Source organism: Hypanus sabinus, chromosome 11 (assembly GCF_030144855.1).
Source record: "Hypanus sabinus isolate sHypSab1 chromosome 11, sHypSab1.hap1, whole genome shotgun sequence".
NCBI lineage: Eukaryota > Metazoa > Chordata > Chondrichthyes > Myliobatiformes > Dasyatidae > Hypanus > Hypanus sabinus.
In genome coordinates this window covers 89,393,446-89,418,726 of record NC_082716.1, presented here as the reverse complement: position 1 = coordinate 89,418,726, position 25,281 = coordinate 89,393,446, and the positions used below count along the sequence as shown (strand labels likewise).

General features: G+C 41.0%; 1 protein-coding gene across 7 annotated transcripts in view; it reads right to left on the bottom strand.

The window, feature by feature from the left end:
* The window catches only part of ralgps2 (Ral GEF with PH domain and SH3 binding motif 2), a 542,667-nt gene that overhangs the window by 73,534 nt on the left and 443,852 nt on the right, over positions 1–25,281 (bottom strand). For 5 of the 7 annotated variants that reach the window (XR_009514826.1, XR_009514827.1, XM_059984874.1 and 2 more), the window contains 2 exons: positions 10,881–10,958; positions 8,509–8,614 (listed from right to left, as the gene is read on the bottom strand). Coding sequence is in view for 3 of the 7 variants with exons in the window: in XM_059984874.1 (XP_059840857.1) it covers positions 8,509–8,614; positions 10,881–10,958 (184 nt within the window). In the remaining 4 variants the exon portion in view is untranslated. The remainder of the gene's footprint in view (positions 1–8,508; positions 8,615–10,880; positions 10,959–25,281) is intronic. The other 2 variants (XR_009514828.1, XR_009514829.1) reach the window with 1 other exon arrangement.

Genomic DNA, 25,281 nt, shown 5'->3' with positions numbered 1-25,281 from the left:
CCCTACTATAATTTGGAATGCATTGTGACTGCTTCTTTATTCAATATCTCAAGTTACATCAGCTTTTAGTTATATGTAAACTGCAGTCAGAATCACAGAGAACTCTCTTGGTAAGTACAGCAGAAGGCACTGAATCATTAGATGTTCCAGGTCTGGGAAACAAGAGCATGACAAAACCACACAACTGATCACCACAGAGAGTTTATCATGAAACACAGATCCCCACCTTTTGCCTTCTTGGAATCAGCAGTTTGGTCCATGCCATGAATCAAGAAACATTCGGGTCTGATTGCCCTAATCTGGCGTGTTCAGAGTGAGCCATATCTCCAGGTTCCAGCTGCTACCATCCAGGAAACGGTATCGCAGCATAAAAGTCAGGACCAGTAGGCTCCAGGTCAGCTTGTTCCACCAGGAACATCAGACATTAATTCACGCTGATACAATTATATTTCTATGCTATATTGACTGTCCTGTTGTACATACTACTTATTACAAATTACTATAAATCACACATTGCATATTTAGATGGAGACGTATGTAACTGGGTGACCATTGAATGCTATTCATTATTGTTAAAAAGTGTACTCAGGCATTCATCTGGGTAATGCGAGATTATTTGTCTGTGCCTTTAAATGGAGATGCACGCACGGGCTAGTAGGGAGACCATTTTGCTTTCTACTGCAGGAGCTGGTGGGGCTTTGGGATCAAGTTCCCCAGAGGTGCTAGGCATGGTGAGGGAAGATTTTCACGATTAAAGAACTTGATGCTGGATAGCGTGGCTTGCAAAGTTCCTTACCAAACAAGCAGAATTGCCACTACCATATTAGTTCTGTATTAGTTCCATGTGTGCGATTTTCTTTGTAATTTTATACTGCATACGCTATTGGTGGACACACAAGTGTGTGGAATGAACGTTAAACTGAGATTGTAATGGCAGGATCTGATTGTAACATTTGTTCGTTTTGTTTTAAGACCCTCTTCTGGCACTTAAACATCTAAAACAGATAAAGGAATTAAAACCCAAAAAAGTAGTTGCTGTCTCGAGTGTGTACTGTTTCCCCAGGCTACAACACATAACATAAAAGATTTTTGCTCCTCATGTATGTGAAGGATGTAAGTAATATAGTCAATTCAATTCAATAAGTCCACCAAGTCCTTCAGAAGATAGTGAAATTGCTAGTTCAATTAAAATGGTTCAAAAGTAAGCTGCTTAAAGGAAAATTATTTGCTTCAGATTGCAGTGAGAGTAATTTAAAAGAGGTATAGTATACTTAATAGTTTTGTTACCAGCTGCAGCATGCCTCTGTGGTTCACCAGGGCCACCTTGGGAAAATTGAGTTTTAATTTCTGCTGCTGTCTGCAAGGAGTTTGTACATTCTCTTTGTGACCATGCAGGTTTCCTCCAGGTGTTCTGGTTTTCTCACACTTTCCAAAAAGATGTACAGGTTAAGGTTAATAAATTGTGGGAATGCTATATAGTATGGAAGTATGGCAGCATTTGTTGGCTGTGGCCATCACATCCCCATACTGCCTTGGATGTTGGCATAAACAGCGTGCGTCAGTGTATACTTTGATGTTTTGACATGTGACAAATCGAGCTAATCATATTTTTTTTCTTTTTTCAAGTGAATATATTGAAAATATAGTTCTGGCAACATCTCCGTTGAAGGATAGTTGATGGGCTAAATCATCCTTGATTTGGCTGCCAATCTTATTCACACATGTCTCCAATAACTAGAGACACTGGAAAAGAAGTTTCAATCAAACTAAAATTAATACACAACTAAGAATGTAATTCAGCTGGACAAACTCCAGCTTCTCTACCCTACCACAGACGTACTCCTAGAGTTACTCCACTGAACTGGCAACTTTCATAATATAATCCAAAACTAATGAGGGAATATTGGCCATGTAAAGGTGTGGGAGAAGACCATCAAGCAAAGGTAATTTTGTGCATTGGTGTTTCCATACCAGTCACTGATGTAACCAGTGATTCTTGCTGCTGCAGAAAGTACAGGAGCCTTTGGATTCAGTACACCACCAGATTCAGGAACAGTTATTACCAGTCAACCATCAGGCTCCTGAACCAGATACATTCACTCACCCCAACACTGAACTGATTCCACAACCTATGAATTCAAGATTTCATTTTTATTTTATTTATTGTTTTATTATTATTTTGTTTTTGTTTTGTATTTGCCCAATTTGTCATGTTTTGCATATTGGTTGTTCATCATTGTTTTGGTACAGTTTTTCATGGATACTTTTATATGTCTTTGTATTTACTGTAAATACCTGCAAGAAAATAAATCTCAGGGGAGTATATGATGATATATATGTACTTTGATAACAAATTTACTTTGAACTTTGAAGATTGTTGTTGCAACACCACTTAACCAGCTGATCTATCTCACTCTTGTACGCCTCCTTGTCACCATCTAAGATTCTGCCAACAACAACTGTGTCATCCACAAATTTGCACATGGTATTTGAGCTGTACCTAGCCACAGTCATGGGTGTAGAGAGAGTAGAACAGCAAGCTAAGCATGCATCCTTGAGGTGTGCCGGTGTTGATCGTCAGTAAGGAGATGTTATTTCCAATCCACACTGACTAAGGTCTCCCAATGAGGAAGCCAAGAATACAGCTACAGAGAAAGGCACAGAGTCCTAGGTTTTGAAGCTTATTGATTAGTACTGAGGGGATGATGGTGTTGAATGCTGAGCTGTAATCAATGAGCAGCATCCTGATGTAGGTACTATAGTTGTCCAGGTGGTCCCCGAGGTCTAATGCAGAACCATTGTCTGTAGATCTACTGTAGTAGTAGAAAAAACTGCAGTAGATTCTTAGGCATCTTTGCCTATGTCCTTGCTTAGGCAGTGCAAGTACGTGAGGATACTCTATGATTTCTCTGATGACTTAAAATTATGTATCTTTATTTCTGTGAAGGGGAGTGAAAATACTTAATATTAAATTGAGAAACAATTATGGAAGTTTTTTTAATAGACACAGATGTGGCAGTTTTACAGCATACATATTCTCAAGTTGACAACTGTAAGTGGAAAATGCTTGGCAGTAGTGATCCCCATGGAGTTGTGAAGTAACAGGTGTTAAAGTTGGCAGAGCAGCTTTCTGCTGAGTGTGGAGTTAATGACAGTAGTGGCCAAGGGAAATAGTCTAAAGCAGCTTTTTTCCTGGAAGATGTATTTAAGAAAATGTATTTTGCAGCAGGAGAAATGATAGTCTTTATTTAAAAGGGGTTAGTTCCCTTGCATAATATTTGTAATGCCTGTAATTATTTGGTTACACTGTTTATGTAATAATGTGCTAAACATTCCAAACGTTTTCCCGCAAATATTTATTTAGCTATTCCCATCAAGGAAAGAAGAAAATAAACTGGCAAAATTTTGTGTTAAATGTATCCAGATGAGTGGGCTGCATTGACAAGGACAGCTTTTAATGTCCACTCTCAATTATTGTTGAGGTGGTGTTAGTGAGCCAGCCTGAGCTGCTTCAATCCTTGTAATGATTATCCTCATAAAATGAGGTCAGGAGTTCTTGGATTTTAACTCAAAATGGTGAAAAGGTAACAATATATTTTCAAGTACTGGTGAAAGGTTTGGGCCAGAATTTAAAACTAATAAATTCCCATACACTCCCTGATAATTTTGGATCAGGGAAGGTCTGCTGAAAAAAAACTACCAAATGGACGTAGTGCCATCGATTGATTATGGTGAAGGCACTGAGTGTTTATGGTGGTAAATAGGTTGTAATCAAAAATGGTCAGTGCAAAGCGGCCATTGAGTGAGTGGGCCAGTGAAGGAGTGGAGATTTGAGGCTTTGACTCGAGAGGCTTCGACAAGAAGAGGCAGAGGACGAGCTTGTTCCCAGTTAGTCTTTACAATGCCTCCTGAGACAGTGATGTGCCTCTCCTGTGAGATGTGGCAGTCTTGGGGGAACTCCCCTCTCCCGCAGAGTCACATCTGCCAGAAGTGCTTGTGACTGAGCGATCTGGAAGACCATGTGAGGAATCTGGGGCAGCAGCTGGATGACCTTCACCTCATAAGGGAGAATGAGGCAGTCATAGATGAGAGCTACAGGAAGGTAGTCACACCTAGGCTGCCGGAAGTAGGTTGTTGGGTGACAGTCCGAGCAGGAAAGTGAAAGAGAGTAGATAGGTAGTGCAGAGCACCCCTGTAGTCATTCCCCTGAATAATAAGTTTACCATCCTGGATACTGTTGGCGAGGATGACTGACCAGGTGTGAGCCACGGTGGCAGGGCCTCTGGCACTGAGTCTGACCCTGTGGTGCAGAAGGATGGGACGGAGAAGAGAAGAGCTGTCGTCATTGGAGACTCTATAATCAGGGGAGCAGACAGGGGATTTTGTGGATGTGAGAAGGAAACCCGCATGGTTTGTTGCCTCCCGGGTGACAGGGTCCGGGATGTCTCTGACCGGGTGCATGACATCCTGGTACGAGAGGGAAAGCAACCAGAAGTCATGGTACATGTTGGTACCAACGACATAGGCAGGAAGAGGGATGAGGTCCTGAAGTGTGAGTTTTGGGAACTAGGCAGAAGGCTGAAGAACAGGACCTCAAAGGTGGCATTCTCAAGATTGCTGCCAGTGCTACGTGATAGTGAATTGATTAGTTGATTAGTTCTAAGGGTTTAGATGGGGCAGAGTTTGTTAAGTGTGTCCAGGATGGATTCCTGTCACAGTATGTTGACAGGCTGACTAGGGGGAATGCCATACTAGATCTAGTATGAGGTAATGAACCGGTCAGGTCACAGATCTGTCAGTGGGTGAGCATCTGGGGGACAGTGATCACCACTCCCTGGCCTTTAGCATTATCATGGAAAAGGACAGAATCAGAAAGGACAGGAAAATTTTTAATTGGGGAAGGGCAAATTATGAGACTATAAGGCTAGAACTTATGGGTGTGAATTGGTATGATGCGTTTGCAGGGAAATGTACTATGGACATGTGGTCAAAGTTAAGGATCTTTTGCAAGATGTTAGGGATAAATTTGTCCCAGTGAGGAAGATAAAGAATGGTAGGGTGAAGGAACAATGGGTGACAAGTGAAGTGGAAAATCTAGTCAGGTGGAAGAAGGCAGCATACATGAGGTTTAGGAAGCAAAGATCAGATGGGTCTATTGAGGAATATATGGTAGCAAGAAAGGAGCTTAAGAAAGGGCTGAGAAGAGCAAGAATGGGGCATGAGAAGGCGAGTAGGGTAAAGGAAAACCCCAAGGCATTCTTCAGTTATGTGAAGAACAAAAGGATAACACATAAAGTAGGAAGATGTGCCTGGATACTGTGGAAGTGAGCAAGGTCCTCAATGAATACTTCTCTTCAGTATTCACCTATGAGAGGGAACTTGATGACAGTGAGGACAATATGAGTGAGGTTGATGTTCTGGAGTATGTTGATATTAAGGGAGAGGAGGTTTTGGAGTTGTTAAAATACATTAGGACGGATAAGTCCCCGGGGCCTGATGGAATATTCCCCAGGCTGCTCCATGTGGCGAGGGAAGAGATTGCTGAGCCTCTGGCTAGGATCTTCATGTCCTCGTTGTCCATGGAATGGTACCGGAGGATTGGAGGGAGGCAAACTTTGTCCCCTTGTTCAAAAAAGGTAGTAGGGATAGTCCAGGTAATTATAGACCAGTGAGTTTTATGTCTATGGTGGGAAAGCTGTTGGAAAAGATTCTTAGAGATAGGATTTATGGGCATTTAGAGAATCATGGTCTGATCAGGGACAGTCAGCATGGCTTTATGAAGGGCAGATCATGCCTAGTAACCTGATAGAGTTCTTTGAGGAGGTGACCAGGCATATAGATGAGGGTAGTGCAGTGGATGTGATCTATATGGATTTTAGTAAGGCATTTGACAAGGTTCCACACGGTAGACTTATTCAGAAAGTCAGAAGGCATGGGATCCAGGGAAGTTTGGTCAGGTGGGTTCAGAAATGGCTTGCCTGCAGAAGGCAGAGGGTTGTGGTGGAGGGAGTACATTCAGATTAGAGGGCTGTGACTAGTGGTATCCCACAAGGATCTGTTCTGGGACCTCTATTTTTCCTGATTTTTATTAATGACCTGGATGTGGGGGTAGAAGAGTGGGTTGGCAAGTTTGCAGATGACACAAAGGTTGGTGGTGTTGTAAATAGCGTAGAGGATTGTCAAAGATCACAGAGAGACATTGATAGGATGCAGAAGTGGGCTGAGAAGTGGCAGATGGAGTTCAACCCAGAGAAGTGTGAGGTGGTACACTTTGGAAGGACAAACTCGAAGGCAGAGTACAAAATAAATGGCAGGATACTTGGTAGTGTGGAGGAGCAGAGGGATCTGGGGGTACGTGTCCACAGATCCCTGAAAGTTGCCTCACAGGTAGATGGGGTAGTTAAGAAAGCTTATGGGGTGAGTTTAAGAGACGCGATGTAATGATGCAGCTCTATAAAACTCTAGTTAGGCCACACTTGGAGTACTGTGTCCAGTTCTGGTTGCCTCACTATAGGAAGGATGTGGAAGCATTGGAAAGGGTACAGAGGAGATTTACCAGGATGCTGCCTGGTTTAGAGAGTATGGATTATGATCAGAGATTAAAGGAGCTAGGGCTTTACTCTTTGGAGAGAAGGAGGATGAGAGGAGACATGATATTAAGAGAAATAGACAGAGTGGACTCCCACCACTGCTCAGTACAAGAGGACATGGTTCTAAGGTAAGGGGAGGGAAGTTCAAGGGGGATATTAGAGGAAGGTTTTTCACACTCAAGAGAGTGGTTGGCACTGCCTGAGTCAGTGGTGGAGGCAGATACACTAGTGAAGTTTAAGAGACTACTAGACAGGTATATGGAGGAACTTAAGGTGAGGGGTTATATGGGAGGCAGGGTTTGAGGGTTGGCACAACATTGTGGGCTAAAGGGCCTGTAATGTGCTGTACTTTTGGTACATTCTATATCAAGCAGATGCTTTTATATATAGTATTTATCTTGCAGTGTTGCTGGAATCATATTCTTCCAGGCTAGTACAGAATTCTGTTACACTTATAACTTATACCTTCCAGATGATGAAAAGATGTGGGAAGCATAGGGGTGACTTAACTGACACAGTTACATCTGTCTGTGATATTGACATGAAGCCCCATTTTATTGCAAAATATTATAAGGCATGATAAATGTGCTAAATAAGATATTTTCAATACAGTCTTTGGAGGTCAAAACTAGGTATTCATGAGGTACTGTGAACCAACAGCAACAACAGAAACGCATATGATTCATAATCTGTGACTTCCTAGCCTGGCATGTCCCTCACTCTACAATTACTATCAAGCTACAAGGGGTGATTGATAAGTTAGTGGCCTAAGATAGAAGGAGATGAGTTACATGTATGTGCTGTTCAACTCTTTGAGTGAAAATGCAGAAAGTTTTGAAGTTAATAAATAACTCAACTCCTTGTACCTTAGGCCACAAACTTATCAATCACCTATGCTGTGGACCACTTCTGGAGGTCCAAACTTCGACTTCTACAAAAGGGACCCATATGCTCCACGACCGCTGGACTAAGTGTGTAGATGTAAGAAAAACAAATGTGCTAGGTTTTCTAAAATTGACTCCTTCTACCTTAGGCCACAAACTTATCAATCACCCCTCATATGTTTAACATAGAGTGCAGAAGGGCATGCTGGGAACAGCACTAGGCAGATCTAAAAATAAAAACACCAACCTAATGAAGCTGGACTACCACATGTATGCTAAATAGCATGAATACGACCAAGCTCACAACGAATGCATCAGATTGACAATTTGCAGTCCTATCACATCTAGTTGTGAATGGTATAGAAACAATTAAACAGGATGAAGCTTCTAGTAACTACATTAGGTACACACTTTTTATCATATAATTTTACCTGAGACCGAGATTTAAACTAATGGTTCTTATGGGGCACCTCTGAAAATGAGGCCACAATTAGCTTGTTAAATATTGAAGGAAGCCATTTACAAGGATATATTTGAATATTCACTTCAACAAATTTCCAACATGAAAATGGCAATCATCCTCATCTAATAAAATATATTTACCTTCAACACACAAGCCCATTTGTTTATAAATATATAAAGAACTTGCTGAAGGGTCTCAGCCAGTAACATCAACTAATTGTACTCCTTTCCATAGATGCTGCCTGGCCTACTGAGTTCATCCAGCATTTTGTTTGTGTTGCTTGAATTTCCAGTATCTGCAGATATTCACTTTTTCGCTTATAAATATATCCATGTTCTATATTCATCCTAATCTAGATCAAATAATGACCATGGGACAAACTTAAGTCTTGTTGGAATTCCTAGACAAAAATACATTTACACATTGGTCTTTAATAATGTAAAAATGGAGAAAATATATAGAATAAACTTCTAATAACATAATGCATCTCCTATATATCATATACTTTGTTACAAAACTTGAACATCAGTGCTATCTTCTGTTAACAATGTTATTGAAAATCTTTACCTACCGTAGGCTTTTTTCCTTCTTTCAGTAGCGTTTTCCTTCTCAAAACTCCTTGAATTATGACACATCCCGGGAAGAAGTTCACTGCCAGCTCTTCAGATTCCACAGAACTGGGAATAAGAAAAAGATAACGTGATGAGCATTGATACAATGCAACAAACCAAAATGGGTCAAGGATCTTCAATGCATTTCAACTTGAAGGGTATCTTGAAGGGTATCCTATTTTTTTCTTAACATGTAAAAGCCAGAAAGCTATTTTTCAATACAGTTCAGAGCTCCAACTACATACCCAAAATGATTTGTATTTAAATTTCACCATTGTCATTTCAAATTATTTGCTTGATTAAATCAGAGCAGACACAGCATCACAATTTGTTGAAAATTACCGAACATTTTTGAGATTTGTGTTCATGCTTCACCTTACAGTATATGTTTTCAAATGACTTTTGGACAGCACCATTACATAAAACGATTTCCATAAATGCATATGTAATGGAATCAACCAAGGCTATGTTGCAATTAAACAGGATTCTATTTATCCTGAACAGCAAATAATGGAGTAATGATGACTTTATGTGAAATGGACATTTCTAAATTAATCTCAGGCACTTCCCAGAAATGTTCCCTTCAAAAAAACTGAATTATGATTCATGCTAGAACAGTTATGTGACAGCTTGGTTACCTGGATGTTAGAATCACTTTTAAATGAAAACTAGTTTATTCTAATAGCAATTTTTTTCCTTTCTAATTCTGTCCATGTTCTCTTGAGAGTAGAAACTGTTTTATTTATTGCATTTATTGACATACAGCACAGAATTGGCGCTCTGGCCCTTCAAGTCCAGCAATTCCTCAATTTAACCCTAGCCTAATCATGGGGAAATTTGCTACAATCAATTAACCTATCAACTGGTATGTCTCTGGACTGTGGGAGGAAACTGAAGCACCTGGAGGAAACCCATGCAGTCACAGGGAGAAAGCACAAACTCCTTACAGGCAGAGGCGGGAATAGCCTACACTCACTCAACAATAGCTCACCGAGCCAATCTCTGCACATTGCCTAGGTAAGAGGGGCAAGTGTTTGCACCAAGATCCTGTAACAGCAGCTCCTCTGTCACCATCCCTCCCTCCCCCACTCCATCCCTTCCTTTCTTCTCTTACTTTCGCATCCATATCTCTCTCTTGCTCTGTTCTACCGCTATCTTTCACGGTAACATATCCTGAGTACTAAATTAGGTACTACAGTATATGCACTTGGTTTACACAAACCCATGAAAATTCATGCTGAGTTCACAGGTTGTGCTGAAGCAATTGATTTGAGCAGGAAAAATACATTGTGATTCAGAATTCAAAACTAAGGAAAAGCCTGTCATTTTTGGTTCCTGTTCCAATTACATTCCAGGAAGAATGTATCTGTGCATTTGTTTGACTTGTCTATGATTTCTTATCAAATAGCATTATTTTAAGTTCCTTAAACAAAAAATACTGTGCTTATGAAAACTTATCCTATCAACTCCTTGTCCCATCTGGAACACATCACCACTCTCAGGCAAGTGCTGCACACACTCTCACTGGTTCACTCAACATTGAACCGTGCAGCAATAAGATTATCATTTTATTACTGCAGAAACATCAGTGGAGGCCAGTACTTTGCACCTACATTCCCAGAGCAGTCTGACTGCATAAGTATTTTCAAGCTGGTTTTGCACCTATGCATGTGTGAACTCCAAGATTAAGAGCTCCACAATAAAAAATCAAAGATCTGTTGATAGCACAAAGCAGTATTATCAATTTATTGTTTTTAGTAAATAAAGTACTAAAGGAGCTACGAATACATTTACAACCTTATCAGCATTCAATGAAGCAGGTGCTGTTCCTTTTTTAACTGTTATCTACTGGAAAGTGCAATGTTAAGTGCAAGTAAATATATATATGTGTACATTTCACAAAATGAAATTTAAATTCTTTTTAGCAAATTTGCAAATGTGACCACAAAATGCCACAAGAGCAAGCATAGAAATGTTTTGTACTCATTTAAAAAAAAAGTTTGATTATCATAACATTAAATTGCTCCTAGTTAGAACATTGTTGAATTCTTCTGTGGCACTGTCATGGTAAAATTCTTATTAATCAGAACAAGAAACATTATCAGAATGTACAACACAATAATACACTCAATACTTTAACATCAGGAAGAAACTGAATCAAACACCCAGAGACAGAAAGGCAATCCAAATTTCAAAATCTACCACCATGTTGGTCAGTTGATTCAAAAGAGAGGAAGCAGATTCATTGATCCATTTTAGTGCCACCACCCTGATTATACTTTGGACAGAGGGAAATGAGCCATGTGAATTCCTCTTAGAAAGAGATTATTACCTGTGGGTTTTCATGTGCCCTCGAGAGCCATTCCTCCCAACTCGTGGCACTGGACAAAGGGAATAATAGAAACGGTTCCTGCAGAATTTTATTGTAGTTTTAAAAAAAGCAATATTCAGGAAGATTTTATGTATTTATGATTATCAAGTTATCGTGGCACTATTAAATAAATTAAACTACTGATGTAAGACAATCACAAACTCGAGAGATTCTGCAGATGCTGCAAGTCCAAGCAATATACACAAAATACTGGAGGAACTCAGGAAGCCAGGCAGCATCTATGGAAAAAGAGTAGTTGACATTTCAGGCCGAAACCCTTTGGCAGGACTGGAGAAAAAAAATGAGGGGTAGGTTTAAAAGGTGGGGAGAGAGAAAAGAGGAACACAAAGGTGGTAGATGAAACCTGAAGGGGGAGGGATGAAGTAAAGAACTGGAAAGTTGACTGGTGAAAGAAATACAGCGCTGGAGAAGGAGGAGTCTGATAGAAGAGGTCAGAAAGCCAAGGACAAAAGAAAAGAGGGGAGGAGCACTGGAGGGAAGTGATGGGCAGGAAAGGAGATAAGGTGAGACAGGGAAAAAGGGATGGAGAATGGTGAGAAGTTCAAGAAATTGATGTTCATGGCATCGGGTTGGTGGCTACCCAGGATGTTCCTCCAACTTAAGTGTGGCCTCATCACAAAAGTGCAGGAGGCCATGCACAAGCATATCTTAATAGGAATGGGAAGTGGAATTGAAATGGGTGGCCACTGGGAGATCCTGCTTTTTCTGGTGCTCAGCGAAGCAGTCTCCCAATCTACGTCGGGTCTCACTGATAAGACAGGAAGCCACACCAGGAGCATCGGACAACAGACTCAGGTGAAGTGTTGCCTTACCTGGAAGGACTGTTTGGGGTCCTGAACTGTAGTGAAGGAGGAGGTGAGAGGCAGGTGTAGTACTTGTTCCACTTTCAAGGATAAATGCCAGGAAAGAGATCAGTGGGAAGGGAATGAATGGACAGGGAGACTGCTCCCCCTCCTTCACCATTCCCCATTCCCTTTTCCCTCTCTCACATTATCTCGTTGCCTGCCCATCTCCTCCCTCCAAGTGTTCCTCACTTTCCTCCATGGCTTTCTGTCTTCTTCTATCAGACTCCTCCTTCAGCCCTGTATCTCTTTCAGACAGACAGACATACTTTATTGATCCCGAGGGAAATTGGGTTTCGTTACAGCCGCACCAACCAAGAATAGTGAAGAACCAGGACCAGCCTATTGACTCAGGGTGTCTGACACTCCGAGGGAGGAGTTGTAAAGTTTGATGGCCACAGATAGGAATGACTTCCTATGGCGTTCAGTGTTACATCTTGGTGGAACGAGTCTCTGGCTGAGTGTACTCCTGTGCCTAACCAGTACATTATGGAGTGGATGGGAGTCATTGTCCAAGATGGCATGCAACTTGGACAGCATCCTCTTTTCAGACACCACCGTCAGAGAGTCCATTTCCACCCCAACATCATCAATGGCCTTACGAATGAGTTTGTTGATTCTGTTGTTGTCTGCTACTCTCAGCCTGCTGCCCCAGCACACAACAGCAAACATGATAGCACTGGCCACCACAGACTCGTAGAACATCCTCAGCATCATCCGGCAGATGTTAAAGGACCTCAGTCTCCTCAGGAAGTAGAGATGGCTCTGACCCTTCTTATAGAAAGCCTCAGTTTTCTTTGACCAGTCCAGTTTATTGTCCATTCATATCCCCAGGTATTTGTAATCCTCCACCATGTCCACACTGACCCCTTGGATGGAAACAGGGGTGACCGGTACCTTAGCCCTCCTCAGGTCCACCACCAGCTCCTTAGGTCTTTTTCACATTAAGCTGCAGATGATTCTGCTTGCACCATGTGACAAAGTTTCCCACCTCATCTCAGTACCCACCTCACCTCACCTCTGTACTCAGCGTCATCTCCCCTGCTGATGCATCCAACTACGGCAGAGTCATCAGAAAACTTCTGAAGATGGGAAGACTCTGTTCACCAATCAACTTCCCAGCTCTTTACTTCATCCCTCCCCCTTCAGGTTTCACCTATCACCTTGTATTTCTCTCTCCCCTCCCCCCATCTTTTAAACTTACTCCTCAGCTTTTTCTCTCCAGTCTTGCCAAAGGGTCTTGGCCTGAAACATCAACTGTACTTTTCCATAGATACTGCCTGGCCTGCTGAGTTCCTCCAGCATATTGTGTCTGTTAACTGAAGTAAGAACAATGGGGTTTAGGATCATGTACTATTAAATGAAAAACACTCAGAGGATTCCAATTTTCCCTCATCATGCATCTTCCATTTGGTATTGTACACCTGATGTGACTGGGTATTTGTTGGATGTTGAATGAGCATTCTAAGACTTCGCAATAGGCGTTGCATACACAACCACTGAAGTCAGGTTAAACAGCCAATAATTCATTATTCGTCTTTCTCCCTCTTAAAGAGTAGAGTGACATTTGTGATTTACCAATCCCCTGGAACTATTATTGACTCTGGTGATCCCTGTAAGATCACTATTAATGCATCCACAATCTCCTCATACCTTTTTCAGAACCCTGTGGTGTACACCATATTGGCCAGGTGACTTATCCACCTTCAGACTTTTCAGCTTCTAAAGCACCTTCTCCTTAATGACAGTGACTACATTCATCTCTGTCCCTGACACTTTCAAAGTTCTGACATGTACCGACAGTGAAGACTGACACAAAGTACTTAACCAGTTCGTCCATGTTACAATACGGTAACAATGAATATAGAATTGAGACAGGTTTTTTTACAAACAAATAAAACATATATTAAACACTGCTCAAAAAACAAAAGTAAACAAACGACTATCTTAACCAGAAGTTAACTGCTAAACGGCGACTCGAACGGTTCTTAAAGCGATAAATGTGAACACAGTTCTTAAAAGTAGTAAATGCAAAAGTCCAAATGATTTACACAGTCAACTAGGAGAGATTTTCCTGGAAGTAACAAATTCCTCAACGACACGATGTTACTGCTGATCCCAGCCGAAATATGCCTTGCCCGAAGGATTTACGATGAAGGAAATAAAATGGCTTAAAGGCACTGAACTTTCCTTGGTGAAACCCTGCTTCAGTCCTTTCTGCTCTTCAGCAGGGACCATCTCGGATGCAGGTTACTAATTCCTTCTGAATGAGGATCAAATAAGGTCGAACCTGTTTCACCGCCGACAACACCAACTTTTCTCAATCCTTTGGGTTTTCCGTACTTCAATAAATTCTTCATTCTCCAACCGGACTGCAAAGGTGGGAATCAAAACTGGCAGTGGTTTTAACATCTGCCGGCACAACTTACAATAGAAAGTAAAACTCCATGTTAAAACAAAACTGTGTCATGAGACGAACACATAGCATAACGGAGTCACTGACGAATTAAGCCAAGAACAGACCTGCATCACTGCAGGGCGTTCCCCTTTTATACCTGTTGAAACATGACCTCTCACTGGCAGGAAAATTACATCACTCCACCATCCCAAGACCATTACATCATGCCCAGCAGAGACTCAATTACATCATGGTCATGTGACAGTCACAAGATACCCACGGGGTATGTAACAGTCTGCCATTTCTTTGTTCCCTATTACTACTTTTCCAGTGTCATCTTCCTGTGGTCCAATGTCCTCCTTTGCTTCTCATTTTCTATTTTTATATCTGAAAATACTTTTTAGTATCCTCTTTTATGTTACTAGTTAGCTTTTAGAACATAGAAAATCTACAGCACAATACAGGCCCCTTGGCCCACAAAGTTGTGCTGAACATGTCTCTACCTCAGAAATTACTAGGCTTACCTATAGCCCTCTATTTTACTAAGCTCTGAGTACCTATCTAAAAGCCTCTTAAGAGACCCTATCGTATCCGCCTCCACCACCGTTGCCGGCAGTGGTGCTTTTTATTACCTTTTTATCTTCATATTTCTTTTCTTATTACTTTTTAGTTGTCTTTTAATGTTTTTAAAAAGATTCCCAATCCTCTAGCTTTCCGCTAGTTTTCACAATATTGTATGCTCTCTCTATTGCTTTTCTGCTGTCTTTGACTTCTCTTGTCAGCCACCTTTGCTTCACCTTCCCTTTAGAATGCTGCTTCTTCTCAGGATGAAATGATCCTGCATCTTCTGAATTACTCCCAGAAACTCCTGCCATTGCTGCTCTACCATCATCCGTGCTAGGGTTCTCTTTCTGTCTACTTTAACTAGATCCTCTCTCATGCTTCTGTAGCTACCTGTACTCAACTGTAATGCTGATACGTCTGATTTTAGCTTCTCCCTCTCAAAATTTTAGGGTGATTTCTGTTATATTAAAACTTGCTCCTAAGGGTTCCTTTACCTAATCAAATCTGTTTCATAGCATAAAATTGCCTCTTCCCCAGTGGGCTCAACCATTGGGGAATGTCTTTACTCCTTCTCTAGAGATACAGCGCCAACCTAATTTTCCCAGTCTACCTGCTTATTGAAGTTCTCAATTACCACTATAACATTGTCTTTTATACAAGCCTTTTTGATTTCTAATTGTAGTTTAATGCCACATCCTAGCTACTGCTCAGAGTTTGTATATACTGTAATTCCTATCAGGGTCCTTTAACTCTTGCAGCTTCTTAACTCTAACCACAAGAATGCTTCATCCTATATCACTTCTTGCTAAGGATATGGTTTCATCATATTTACCAACAGAGCCAACCCACCCTCTCTGCCCACCTGCTTGTCTTTTTGATAGGTTTTGTATCCTTATCTGCTTAGATCCCAATTGTAATCTTTCAGCCACAATTCTGTGATGCCCACAACATTGCATGTGCCAATTTCTAACCGTGCCATAAGCTCATCTACCTTGTTTCAAATTCTGTATCTACTCAAACATAACGCATTCAGTCCTGTATTTATCATCTCTTTCTCAAATTTGTCTCCAGGTAGCCTGAAGTTAAATTCTTACCACCTTCTAATATTTCCGTCCTTTTTTAAATTCTGGATATTTCAGTAACCTATCCTCTGCTCTCCTTCTCTTTTTAACTTTATCCATATTTTTCAATCAGTTGAACCCACTCCCCTATCCACAGCCCTAGTAATGTGATTCACCGGGATTCTGATCCTAACTTGGCTCAAGTGGAGCCTGTCACATCTTTCCTTATCTCCTCCCTCTTTGCCTACTACTGGTGTGAATATTGCACAAATTCAAACTCACTTCAACACTAATCTTTGAACCACACGTTTAACACTGTCATCTTGTTGACTGTGCCAATTTGCATTTAGCTGAGGTTATTACCTTTTTAGTTCTGCTTTCTAATTTAGTCCCTAGTTGTTTATATTCTCTCAGCAGAAGCTCTTTCCTTGCTCTGTCTATGTTGTTGGTACCCATATGGACCACGACAACTCGATCTTTTCCCTTCTACTTCTAATTCCTCTGCACATCAGATGATATATCCCAAGCTCAGGCATTAGGCAGGAAACACAGCCTTCACAACTCTAGATCCTCATGATACAGAATTGTTTCTATTCCTCTGTCTATACTATCCACAATTACAACAATATTTCTCTTCTCTTCCCCCTCTTGAATGGCTCCCTGAACCACGGTGCCAAGATTAGGTTGCTTATCCTTCCTATAGCTTCCATGCTCATTTGCACCCAGGCCAGTTGTACTGGCATCAGAACTCCTTTGCCTCGACTTCTCCTCTCTGAAAGGCTCACTCCATCTATATCAATTCTGCAACACATCAGCACGGCTCATTCCTCAAACTCCCTTTGCATGACTTCACTCCCTTTTCATTGTGGTGATAATTTACCATAATTTACTTCAGAAAAAGTGTTAGTGGTAATGTATTAGTATTAGTTTTTAGTCAAATTTCTTGCCTTTTGAACTACCAGTGAGTTGACACACGTATTCTGTAGCACCATCTTAAACTAGAAGTTATATCTGGGGTAGTCTAGGATCCATGGGCACAGCCTCAGAATAGAGGGACATCTATTTAGAACAGAGATGAGGAGCAATTCCTTTAGCCAGAGGGTAGTGAATCTGTGGAATTCAGTGCTGTGGAGGCCAAGTCATTGGGTATATTTAAAGCAGAGGTTGATAGGTTCTTGTTTAGTCTGGGTGTCAAAGGTTACAGAGAGAAGGCAAGAGAATGTGGTTGAGAGGAATAAATCAGACATGGAAGAGCAAACTTGATGGGCCAAAAGACCCAATTTCCTCCTATGCCTTATGGTCATGGAATTGAGCATGGATTTATGCAAGGAAAATTATTTTTATCTAATCTACTTTGAGAATGACAGAGGGGATAAGGGGAAGTGGATATGGTGCACTTAGATCTTTTGATCGGGTCATTTGGTCAGTAAGATTAGAATATATGGAATTGGAGTAACCTGATGTGAATTGAAAATTTGTTACAAGACCAAAAACAAATAATGAGAATAAACAAATCCTTAGGTTTACAGGCTGTGAGTTATGAAAGGGATAGGTTTATATATAACCAATATAAACGATTAAGCTGAACAGATGATCAAGTGTTAAATTTTCACATTTGTTGATAAAAATTAGCTGGGATTGAGATTTGGGAGGAAAATGCTTAAAGTTGAGCTAAGTAAGTGACATAAATATGACAAATATGGAAAAAATGTTATTCTTTTTGGTGCACATAATGGAAAAACTAACTTCTAAATGGTGAAAGATTAGGCAACATTGATGTTAAAAAGTATTTGGGTGCACTTACTGTATATGCAAGTCATCAGAAGCTAAATTGCAGCTCTAATGAACAGTTACGCTGGACTTTATTTCTAGAGGAAACGAGTACAAATTAGTGAAGATTTGCTACAATTATGTCTAGCCTTGCTGAGATAGCACCTGATTTACAATGTACTCTTAGACTCCTTGGTTGCATTCTCGTCATAGAAGCGATGCAATGAAGATTCACTGGTTCCAAAGAATCATCTGCTGAACTTCTCCTCATACAGTGTGTACGCTTTATGTGGGGTGGCTGAGCAGATAAAACTTCTATTTACATAGGTTGAATGAAGGGAATATATTCATCTTATTTGAAAAGTCTAGATCTTACGGTCAGTATCAAAACATTGGGTAGGTCACTTAGCACTGAATGCAAGAGTAATTTCTTCAAGCAAATAATTTTTGGAATCCTCTATTCTGGAGATCTGTGGAGGCATGTTATTGTGATATTTCAAAACAAAGATCAACAGATTCTTAACATTAAGGCAATATGGGCATTGTGCAAGAAACATGTTCAGGGAGATCATTCTTGAAAGATGATGGCACATGCTTGAAGGTCCAAACACCATTCCTATATTTATTCTTCTAAGTGCACAAACATATAGCCAATGGAGTCTCTTCCAACATTATTTTGAAAGCAATGAGCAATATGAATGGACAAAAGAACAGGAAATTTAATACATAGAGTCAAGAATACAGAGTAAAATAAATGTTCCATGAAATTACCAGAGAAATGTAAGTTTAAAGCTATTTCCTGAAAAGCAGGTCTGGCTGGATATTGAGTTAATTATCATTTTAAGGAGGTTGAATGGTCACAATCCTACCCACAGCAAGCTCTACTGTACAACAGAAAATCCCAGAACAGCTTAATGATCAAATTATCTGTTAACCATTGATATCATATGAAATTATCTTAAATATGTAAAGAGGAAAAAGAAAATACACTGTTAATGCCAATTGCCCAATCCTGAAATCAGGACAATTTTTGAAAACAATGATTGTTTCAAATCTGTGCTATTATATTCAGAGGTAAATTTTAAATCAAAAGTCCATGCAATTCAGAAAATTTAATTTAATCTTATTTTTGTAATGGCTGGTTTTACATGGTCAATGCTCATCAACCATCTTTTCCAAGTGGCCAAAGAGCAACCCTCTAATTTGCAATGTGGATTCCATTTTTTAAAAAGGAAAACATGATTAGCCCTTCATTCCACAGATACTGCTGCTACAGGTTGGAACCAGAGAATTCAAACTCGGGACCATCTGCTTTGAAGTCCAGTGCTCATGCCACTACACCACTGGCCAGCCCACCCTTTGGGTAGACCACTAAAAAAAACATTGTATTCTAGGCTCTATTGTGGCAAGCAATTACCAGGTGAACAGCCACCTTCCAAAAATACTTGTTTCCCTCATCAAGTATACAGTTTCTTTGGTTCCTTTATGGCATATCAGCTACTGCAGAATGGGAAGGGAAGCAAGCCATCTACAATCACAACAGAGTGCCTTTGAAGAAATGAGGTTACATTCAGAGATAAACTTTAAGGATGAATCTCAAAGTTTATCCAAACATGCTTGAAAGACTATACTTCTTCCTAAAAGCTAGTTGTTTTCTTAAAGTTGGAGCTAGTAATTCAACTTGACTTGCAGCCTATTATGACTATATCATCTCTATAAGAAGAACTATTTGAAAATAAAGCTGGTGCCAGCAACCCTTTTTCCTTGAGTCTTATGCAAAGACCACTAGTACCATAGTCACTATAGTACCCGCTAATACTTTCTCCAAGTGCTGCACAGGACAGATTTGTCCTCACTAGATCCCAAATCTAGCACTAGATTTTCATCGACCAGACATGGCATCTTATAGATTCAAACTAAAATATACTGGAAATTACAATGACTCTCTGATCACTGTTTTTAAGGCATTTTGGGAATGGCCTGGGGATTCCCAGCCATGTCCCCAAAGCCTCCTGGATAAACAATGTCCTATATCAGTAAAGAGAAATAGCGCATTTTCTGCTTAGATATGGGAATATCCTTACCACAACTCTAACTGACAGGGTCAAACCCTTGTTTTCTCATTCTATTGACTACAGGAAGCATAATTGAAATGAATTTAAAAGTGTCATCTTAATTCTTGGTGGAGGACAATCAACAGAACAAAACTATCAACTTAAAAGCAAGCAACACATACAAAATGCTGCCTGGCCTGTTGTGTTCCACCAGCATTTTGTGTGTGTTGCTTGAATTTCCAGCATCTGCAGATTTCCTCGTGTTTGCAAATGTACCACTTACCCAAAAGGCTGGTATATGTCTAGGGGAAACGGAGTTCCAGCAACTCACCAACCCACCTCCCGTTCGCGCAGGTGCTGTGAGAATCGAGTTTATGCCTCGCGCCCGCCAACAGTATCAAACCCACAACAAATACCGTTATGAAATACACTATAAAGAGTTTACTAAAATTAAAAGAGCATTAGGCAATACTATATATATATATATAAGGAAAAAAACAAAAGGTGCCAACTTATCAAAGTTCAGTCTGTTTTGTGCACTCGTTGGAGCTCAATCAACGAACCAACGACCGCCACGCCGTCACACCTGGGACCACCCCGGTGGTCTTATGAGCAGTCCAGCGCACGTCCACCTTCCTCGGCGTCTTCCTCCCGACTCCCCTCACACCAAAAACCCGCGAAAACCCCTCCCCCAAGTTCCCAGCCTCACAAGACACTATAACAATCCCCATTGATTAACAAATGAATACAATTACCATATCAGCCATTCTAAAGCGAAACAATGGCGAGAGAAACACTTACCCGACAAAGAAGCATTCCTAGTTGTAACAAACCAAAGAAGCCATTTTGAGTAACATACACAGGACATTGTACACAAACTTAAAAGCAACTTCAGAAGTCTCAAATGTGGCTGAAATGAGATATGATACACACCCCAGTAAAAGTTACTTTTACTGTTGAGGAAATGCAGCCATACTTTGTGGTATAGTGTCTTAGCTACATGTGCACAGTATCTGAAAGTGTGCTCAGTGCAAAGAAACTGATGACAGTATTGCAGACATCCCACCTCTCCCAGAAGTTTTGGGTGTCTCCTGCATATTGATAGTGGCTCCCTGATGCCCGCAAATTATATACAATATCCCAGAAATCAATTTTTTGGAGAGGGAGGGGGCATCCTGATTGGTCTCTCTTTGTGCTAAGTAGACCTATCAGTTTTCTCTGTGGGCGGGCTTTACAGTTGACCTCTCTCTCTCTTTCATTGTCCATCAGTTCAGTTTAGTGTCCTGCAGCGCCATGGCAGAGTGTTCCAAAAAAAGAAAATATAAAACGTACTTCATCCCAGACTACACTAAAGTGTACCCCTGCCTAATAGGGGTCAAAAATAATGACAGTGTTGCTCACTGCACTGTTTGCAACAGTGCCTTTTCTATTGCTCATGGTGGGTTAAAATGTAAAAGACATGTTGAGGTGAATTTAACAGGGGTCATTCGTTCATTTGTATAGCTAACGTTATTTAAACTAGCCGGCTAGCTGATAAAGAGCTACTCTATTGATGTCCTATATGATGAGGCCAAACTCCCTGTAGGCTTGCTTAAAAAAATGACTCCATGATAATATAAGTACACATTTTAATGTCACGTTTTCTGTATATACCCAACTTGGTGTACAGATTAGACAAAAATCACTAAACAAAATATTAGATACACCCTTGGAGGTCGACCAGGGGTGTGGGGGGGGATATGAGATTGCAGGGGGCAGGGGTGCTACCTCCTGAAATGAGTTTTTGCAGGATGGGATGTCTGGTATTGTTGGAATATACACACTTAACATAAACCATTAACCAGAAGAATCAGGAATCAGGTTTAGTATCAGTGGCATATGTTGTGAAATTTGTTGTTTTGCAGCAGTAGCACACTGCAATACATAATTAAAAACTGTAAAACACAGTAAGTATATATAAAAATAAATTAAATAAGCAGTGCAAAAAGAGAGGGGAAAATACTGGGGTAGTGTTCATTGGCTCATTATCCATTCAGAAATCTGATGGCAGAGGGGAAGAAGCTGTTCCTGAAGCGAATAAGTGAGTGTCTCCAGGCTCCTGTGTTACGAAGGTGGAGCAACTCCGAGGGGCCGAAGGGTACAAAGTCGCCCCCCTCCTTTTTGAGAATCGCAAGATAGCTATTATTTCAGGTCTGGGACCCAGAAAGTGAGACAGAGACACCCAGAATATACAAGGTTTGGAATGTGTCCTGACATCAGCGGAACGGAACCACTGATAACAGCCATTGTCTCTTGGAGATGGAATTGTGTATGGAATACTGTATTATTCATTGAAACCCCTCAAGGGACAACCAGAGTGATCTGGTTGAGGATTGCATCATCCCAACCTGATTGACAGCTGAGACCCCGTGAGTAAGAATAAAAGAGGGGTCTGGGGAACAACCCCTTTAGACGCACCAGGAGAAATGCTAGAAATCCGGTGACAGCGTTTTATAGCGAAAGCCGGTGAGAGCTCATGTGCGTCCTCCCTTGCTGGGGTGGCAGGCTCATCACGGAAGAACGGTTTAGCTAAAGGAGAGGTCACACTTGAACGGCCACGAAACGAGACACCTGACGGATAGAAATCATAAAGGAAAGCCGGCAAGTTTTTCTCCTGAATCTCTCTCTCTCTCCAACAATTGCAACACAGCGGTCCCCAACGGCTGCAGCCTGTATGAACTGAACGAACTATATATTTCCATCGGACAATACATTATCCCCTAGACAACGATAGAGCTTATTTCTTATTGATTATTATTATACCCCGCACTTTTAGGTTTAGTATTGATGATGTATATTATCTGTATATTTGCATTGATATTATTTTTGTGTATTTTTACTAATAAATACTGTTAAAAATAGTATCATCGGACTTCAACGGACGTCTCTATCTTTGCTGGTAAGTTACCCAATTACGGGGTTTGTAACACCTGTAAATTCTCCTTGATGGTAGCAATGAGAAGAGGGTTCCTTAGTGATGGATGCTGCCTTTTAGGGGTGTCTTGGATGCTGGGGAGGCTAGTAATCAAGAAGAAGCTGGTTGAGTTTACAACTTTCTGCAGCTTATTCAGATCCAGTGCAGTGGCTTCTCCATACTAGGTGGTAGTGCACCAGTTGAGCCCAGAATAGATGTTGACAACCATGAACTTGAAACTGCTCACCCTTTCATTTCTACACCCTTGATGAGAAGTAGTGTGTGTTCCCTTGATTACCATTCCTGAAAATCAATTGTTTGATCTTACTTATGATGAGTGCAAGGTTGTTGTTGTGACACATTTGGTCCTGTATGCCTCCTCATCACCATCTGAAATTCTGCCAATAGTTGTGACGTTGGGAAATTTATAGATGGTGTTTGAACTCTACCTAGCCACATAGTCAGGTGTAGAGAGAGTAGAGCAGTGGGCTAGGCACACACCCTTGAGATACACCAGTGTTGATTGTCAGCGAGGAAGAAATGTTATATGAAGAAAGATTGGATTGACTATGCTTATACTCACTGGAATTTAGAAGACTGAGGGGGGAATCTTATTGAAACATAAAAAATTCTAAAGGGATTGGACAGGCTAGATGCAGGAAGATTGTTTCTGATGTTGGGGAAGTCCAGAAGGAGGGGTCACAGTTTAAGGATAAAGGGGAAGCCTTTTAGGACCGAGATGAGGAAAAACTTCTTCACACAGAGAGTGGTGAATCTGTGGAATTCTCTGCCACAGGAAACAGTTGAGGCCGGTTCATTGGTTATATTTAAGAGAAAGTTAGATATGGCCCTTGTGGCTAAAGGGATCGGGGGGTATGGAGAGAAAGCAGGTACAGGGTTCTGAGTTGGATGATCAGCCATGATCATACTGAATGGCAGTGCAGGCTCAAAGGGCCGAAGGGCCTACTCCTGCACCTATTTTCTATGTTTCTATGTTATTTCGATCCACAAAGACTGTGATCTCCCAATGAGGAAGTAAAAGGATCCAGTTGCAGCAGGAAGCATAGAACCCCAAGCTTTGGAGCTTTTTGGCTGGAACTGAGGGGATGATTGTATTGAATGCTGAACTATTACTATTGCCCAGGTTAACCAAGGCCGAGTGGAGAGTCAGTGTGATTGCATCCGCTGTAGACTTATTGTAGTGATAGGGAAACTGCAGCAGGTTCAGGCCCTTGCTTAGGCAAAAGTGATTTTAGCCATGACTAAACTCTCAAAACATTTCATCACAGAAGATGTCAGTTCCATTGAGTGGTAGTTGTTGAGGCAGCTCGCCCTGCTCTTCTTGAGCACTGGATTAATTGTCACCCTTTTGAAGCAGGTGGGAGCCTCCAAATGTAGCAGTGAGAGATTGAAGATGTCCTGGAATACTCATGCCAGTTTGCTGGCACAGGTTTCACAGTCCTATCAAGTACACCATCAGTGCCTGACTCCTTGTGAGTATTACCCTCTTGAAAGATGTTGTGATGTCGACCTTTGAGACAGAGATAACAGGTTCACCAGATGCTAAAGGGATTCACACAAGTATAGTTTTATTCTTCCTTTCAAAGCGTGCACAAAAGGCATTGAGGTCATCTGGGAGTTAAGCATCACTGCCATAAATGTTAGGTTTTGCTTTGTAGGAAGTAAGGACCTGCAAATCTTGGCAGAGCTGACATGCACTTGATTCTGTCTCTAATCTCAGAATTGTTTTTTTCAGTGTTAAAATAGTCTTCCATAGATTGTACCTGGACTTGCATAGTACTGGATCACTGGTCTTGAATGTCACAGATCTAGCCCTTAGCAGACTATGAATCCCCTGGTTTATCCATGGCTTTTGTATTGGGTATGTCCAGTATGTTCTTGAAGAAACACACTCATCTACACAGGTTTTGATGAAGTCAGTGACAACTGTGGCATAGTTATTCAGACTCAAAGATGGATCCCTGAATATTGGCCAGTCCACTGATTCAAAGCAGTCCTGTAAGCACTGTATTGCCTCCTTTGACTATAACTTCTTGGTTCTCACCACTGATGCTGCAGGCTTTAGTCTCTAAGCTAGAAGTAGAAGTACAGCCAAGTGATCGGACTTTCCAAAGTGTGGACATGGGATGGCACGGTAAGCATTCCTGATAGTGGTATAACACTGTTCAAGTGTGTTGGCTCCTCTGATTCTACAGGTCATCTGTCAATAGTTGTTCAGAAACTTCTTCAAGTTGGCCTAATTGAAATCTCCTACAATGATAAGGAAGGCATCAGGGTCCAGTTTCGTGTCTGCTAATTACATTGTTCAGCTCCTCCAGAAAATGCCTACAGTTGCCCTGAATTGGAATGTACACCACTACCTGGTTGATGGTGAAAATCCCTTGGCAAATAAAATGGATGGCATTTGACTGCTAAATGTTCCAGGTCAGGTGAACAGGGTTGAGACAGAACCATCATGTTTGTATACACATGCTGAGTTAATCATAAAACATACTCCAAGTCCTGTCTTGAAAATACTGAGCTGTCCTGTCTTTGTAGAGAATGGTGAAGACACTGAGCTACAGCGCTGAATCCAAAATAGCGGGGGATAGACATCCTTCCATAAAGCAAAGTATACAGCAGTCTCAGATGTCCCTCTGATATAGAAACCTTCCTCTGAAGTCTTCAGTATTATTTTC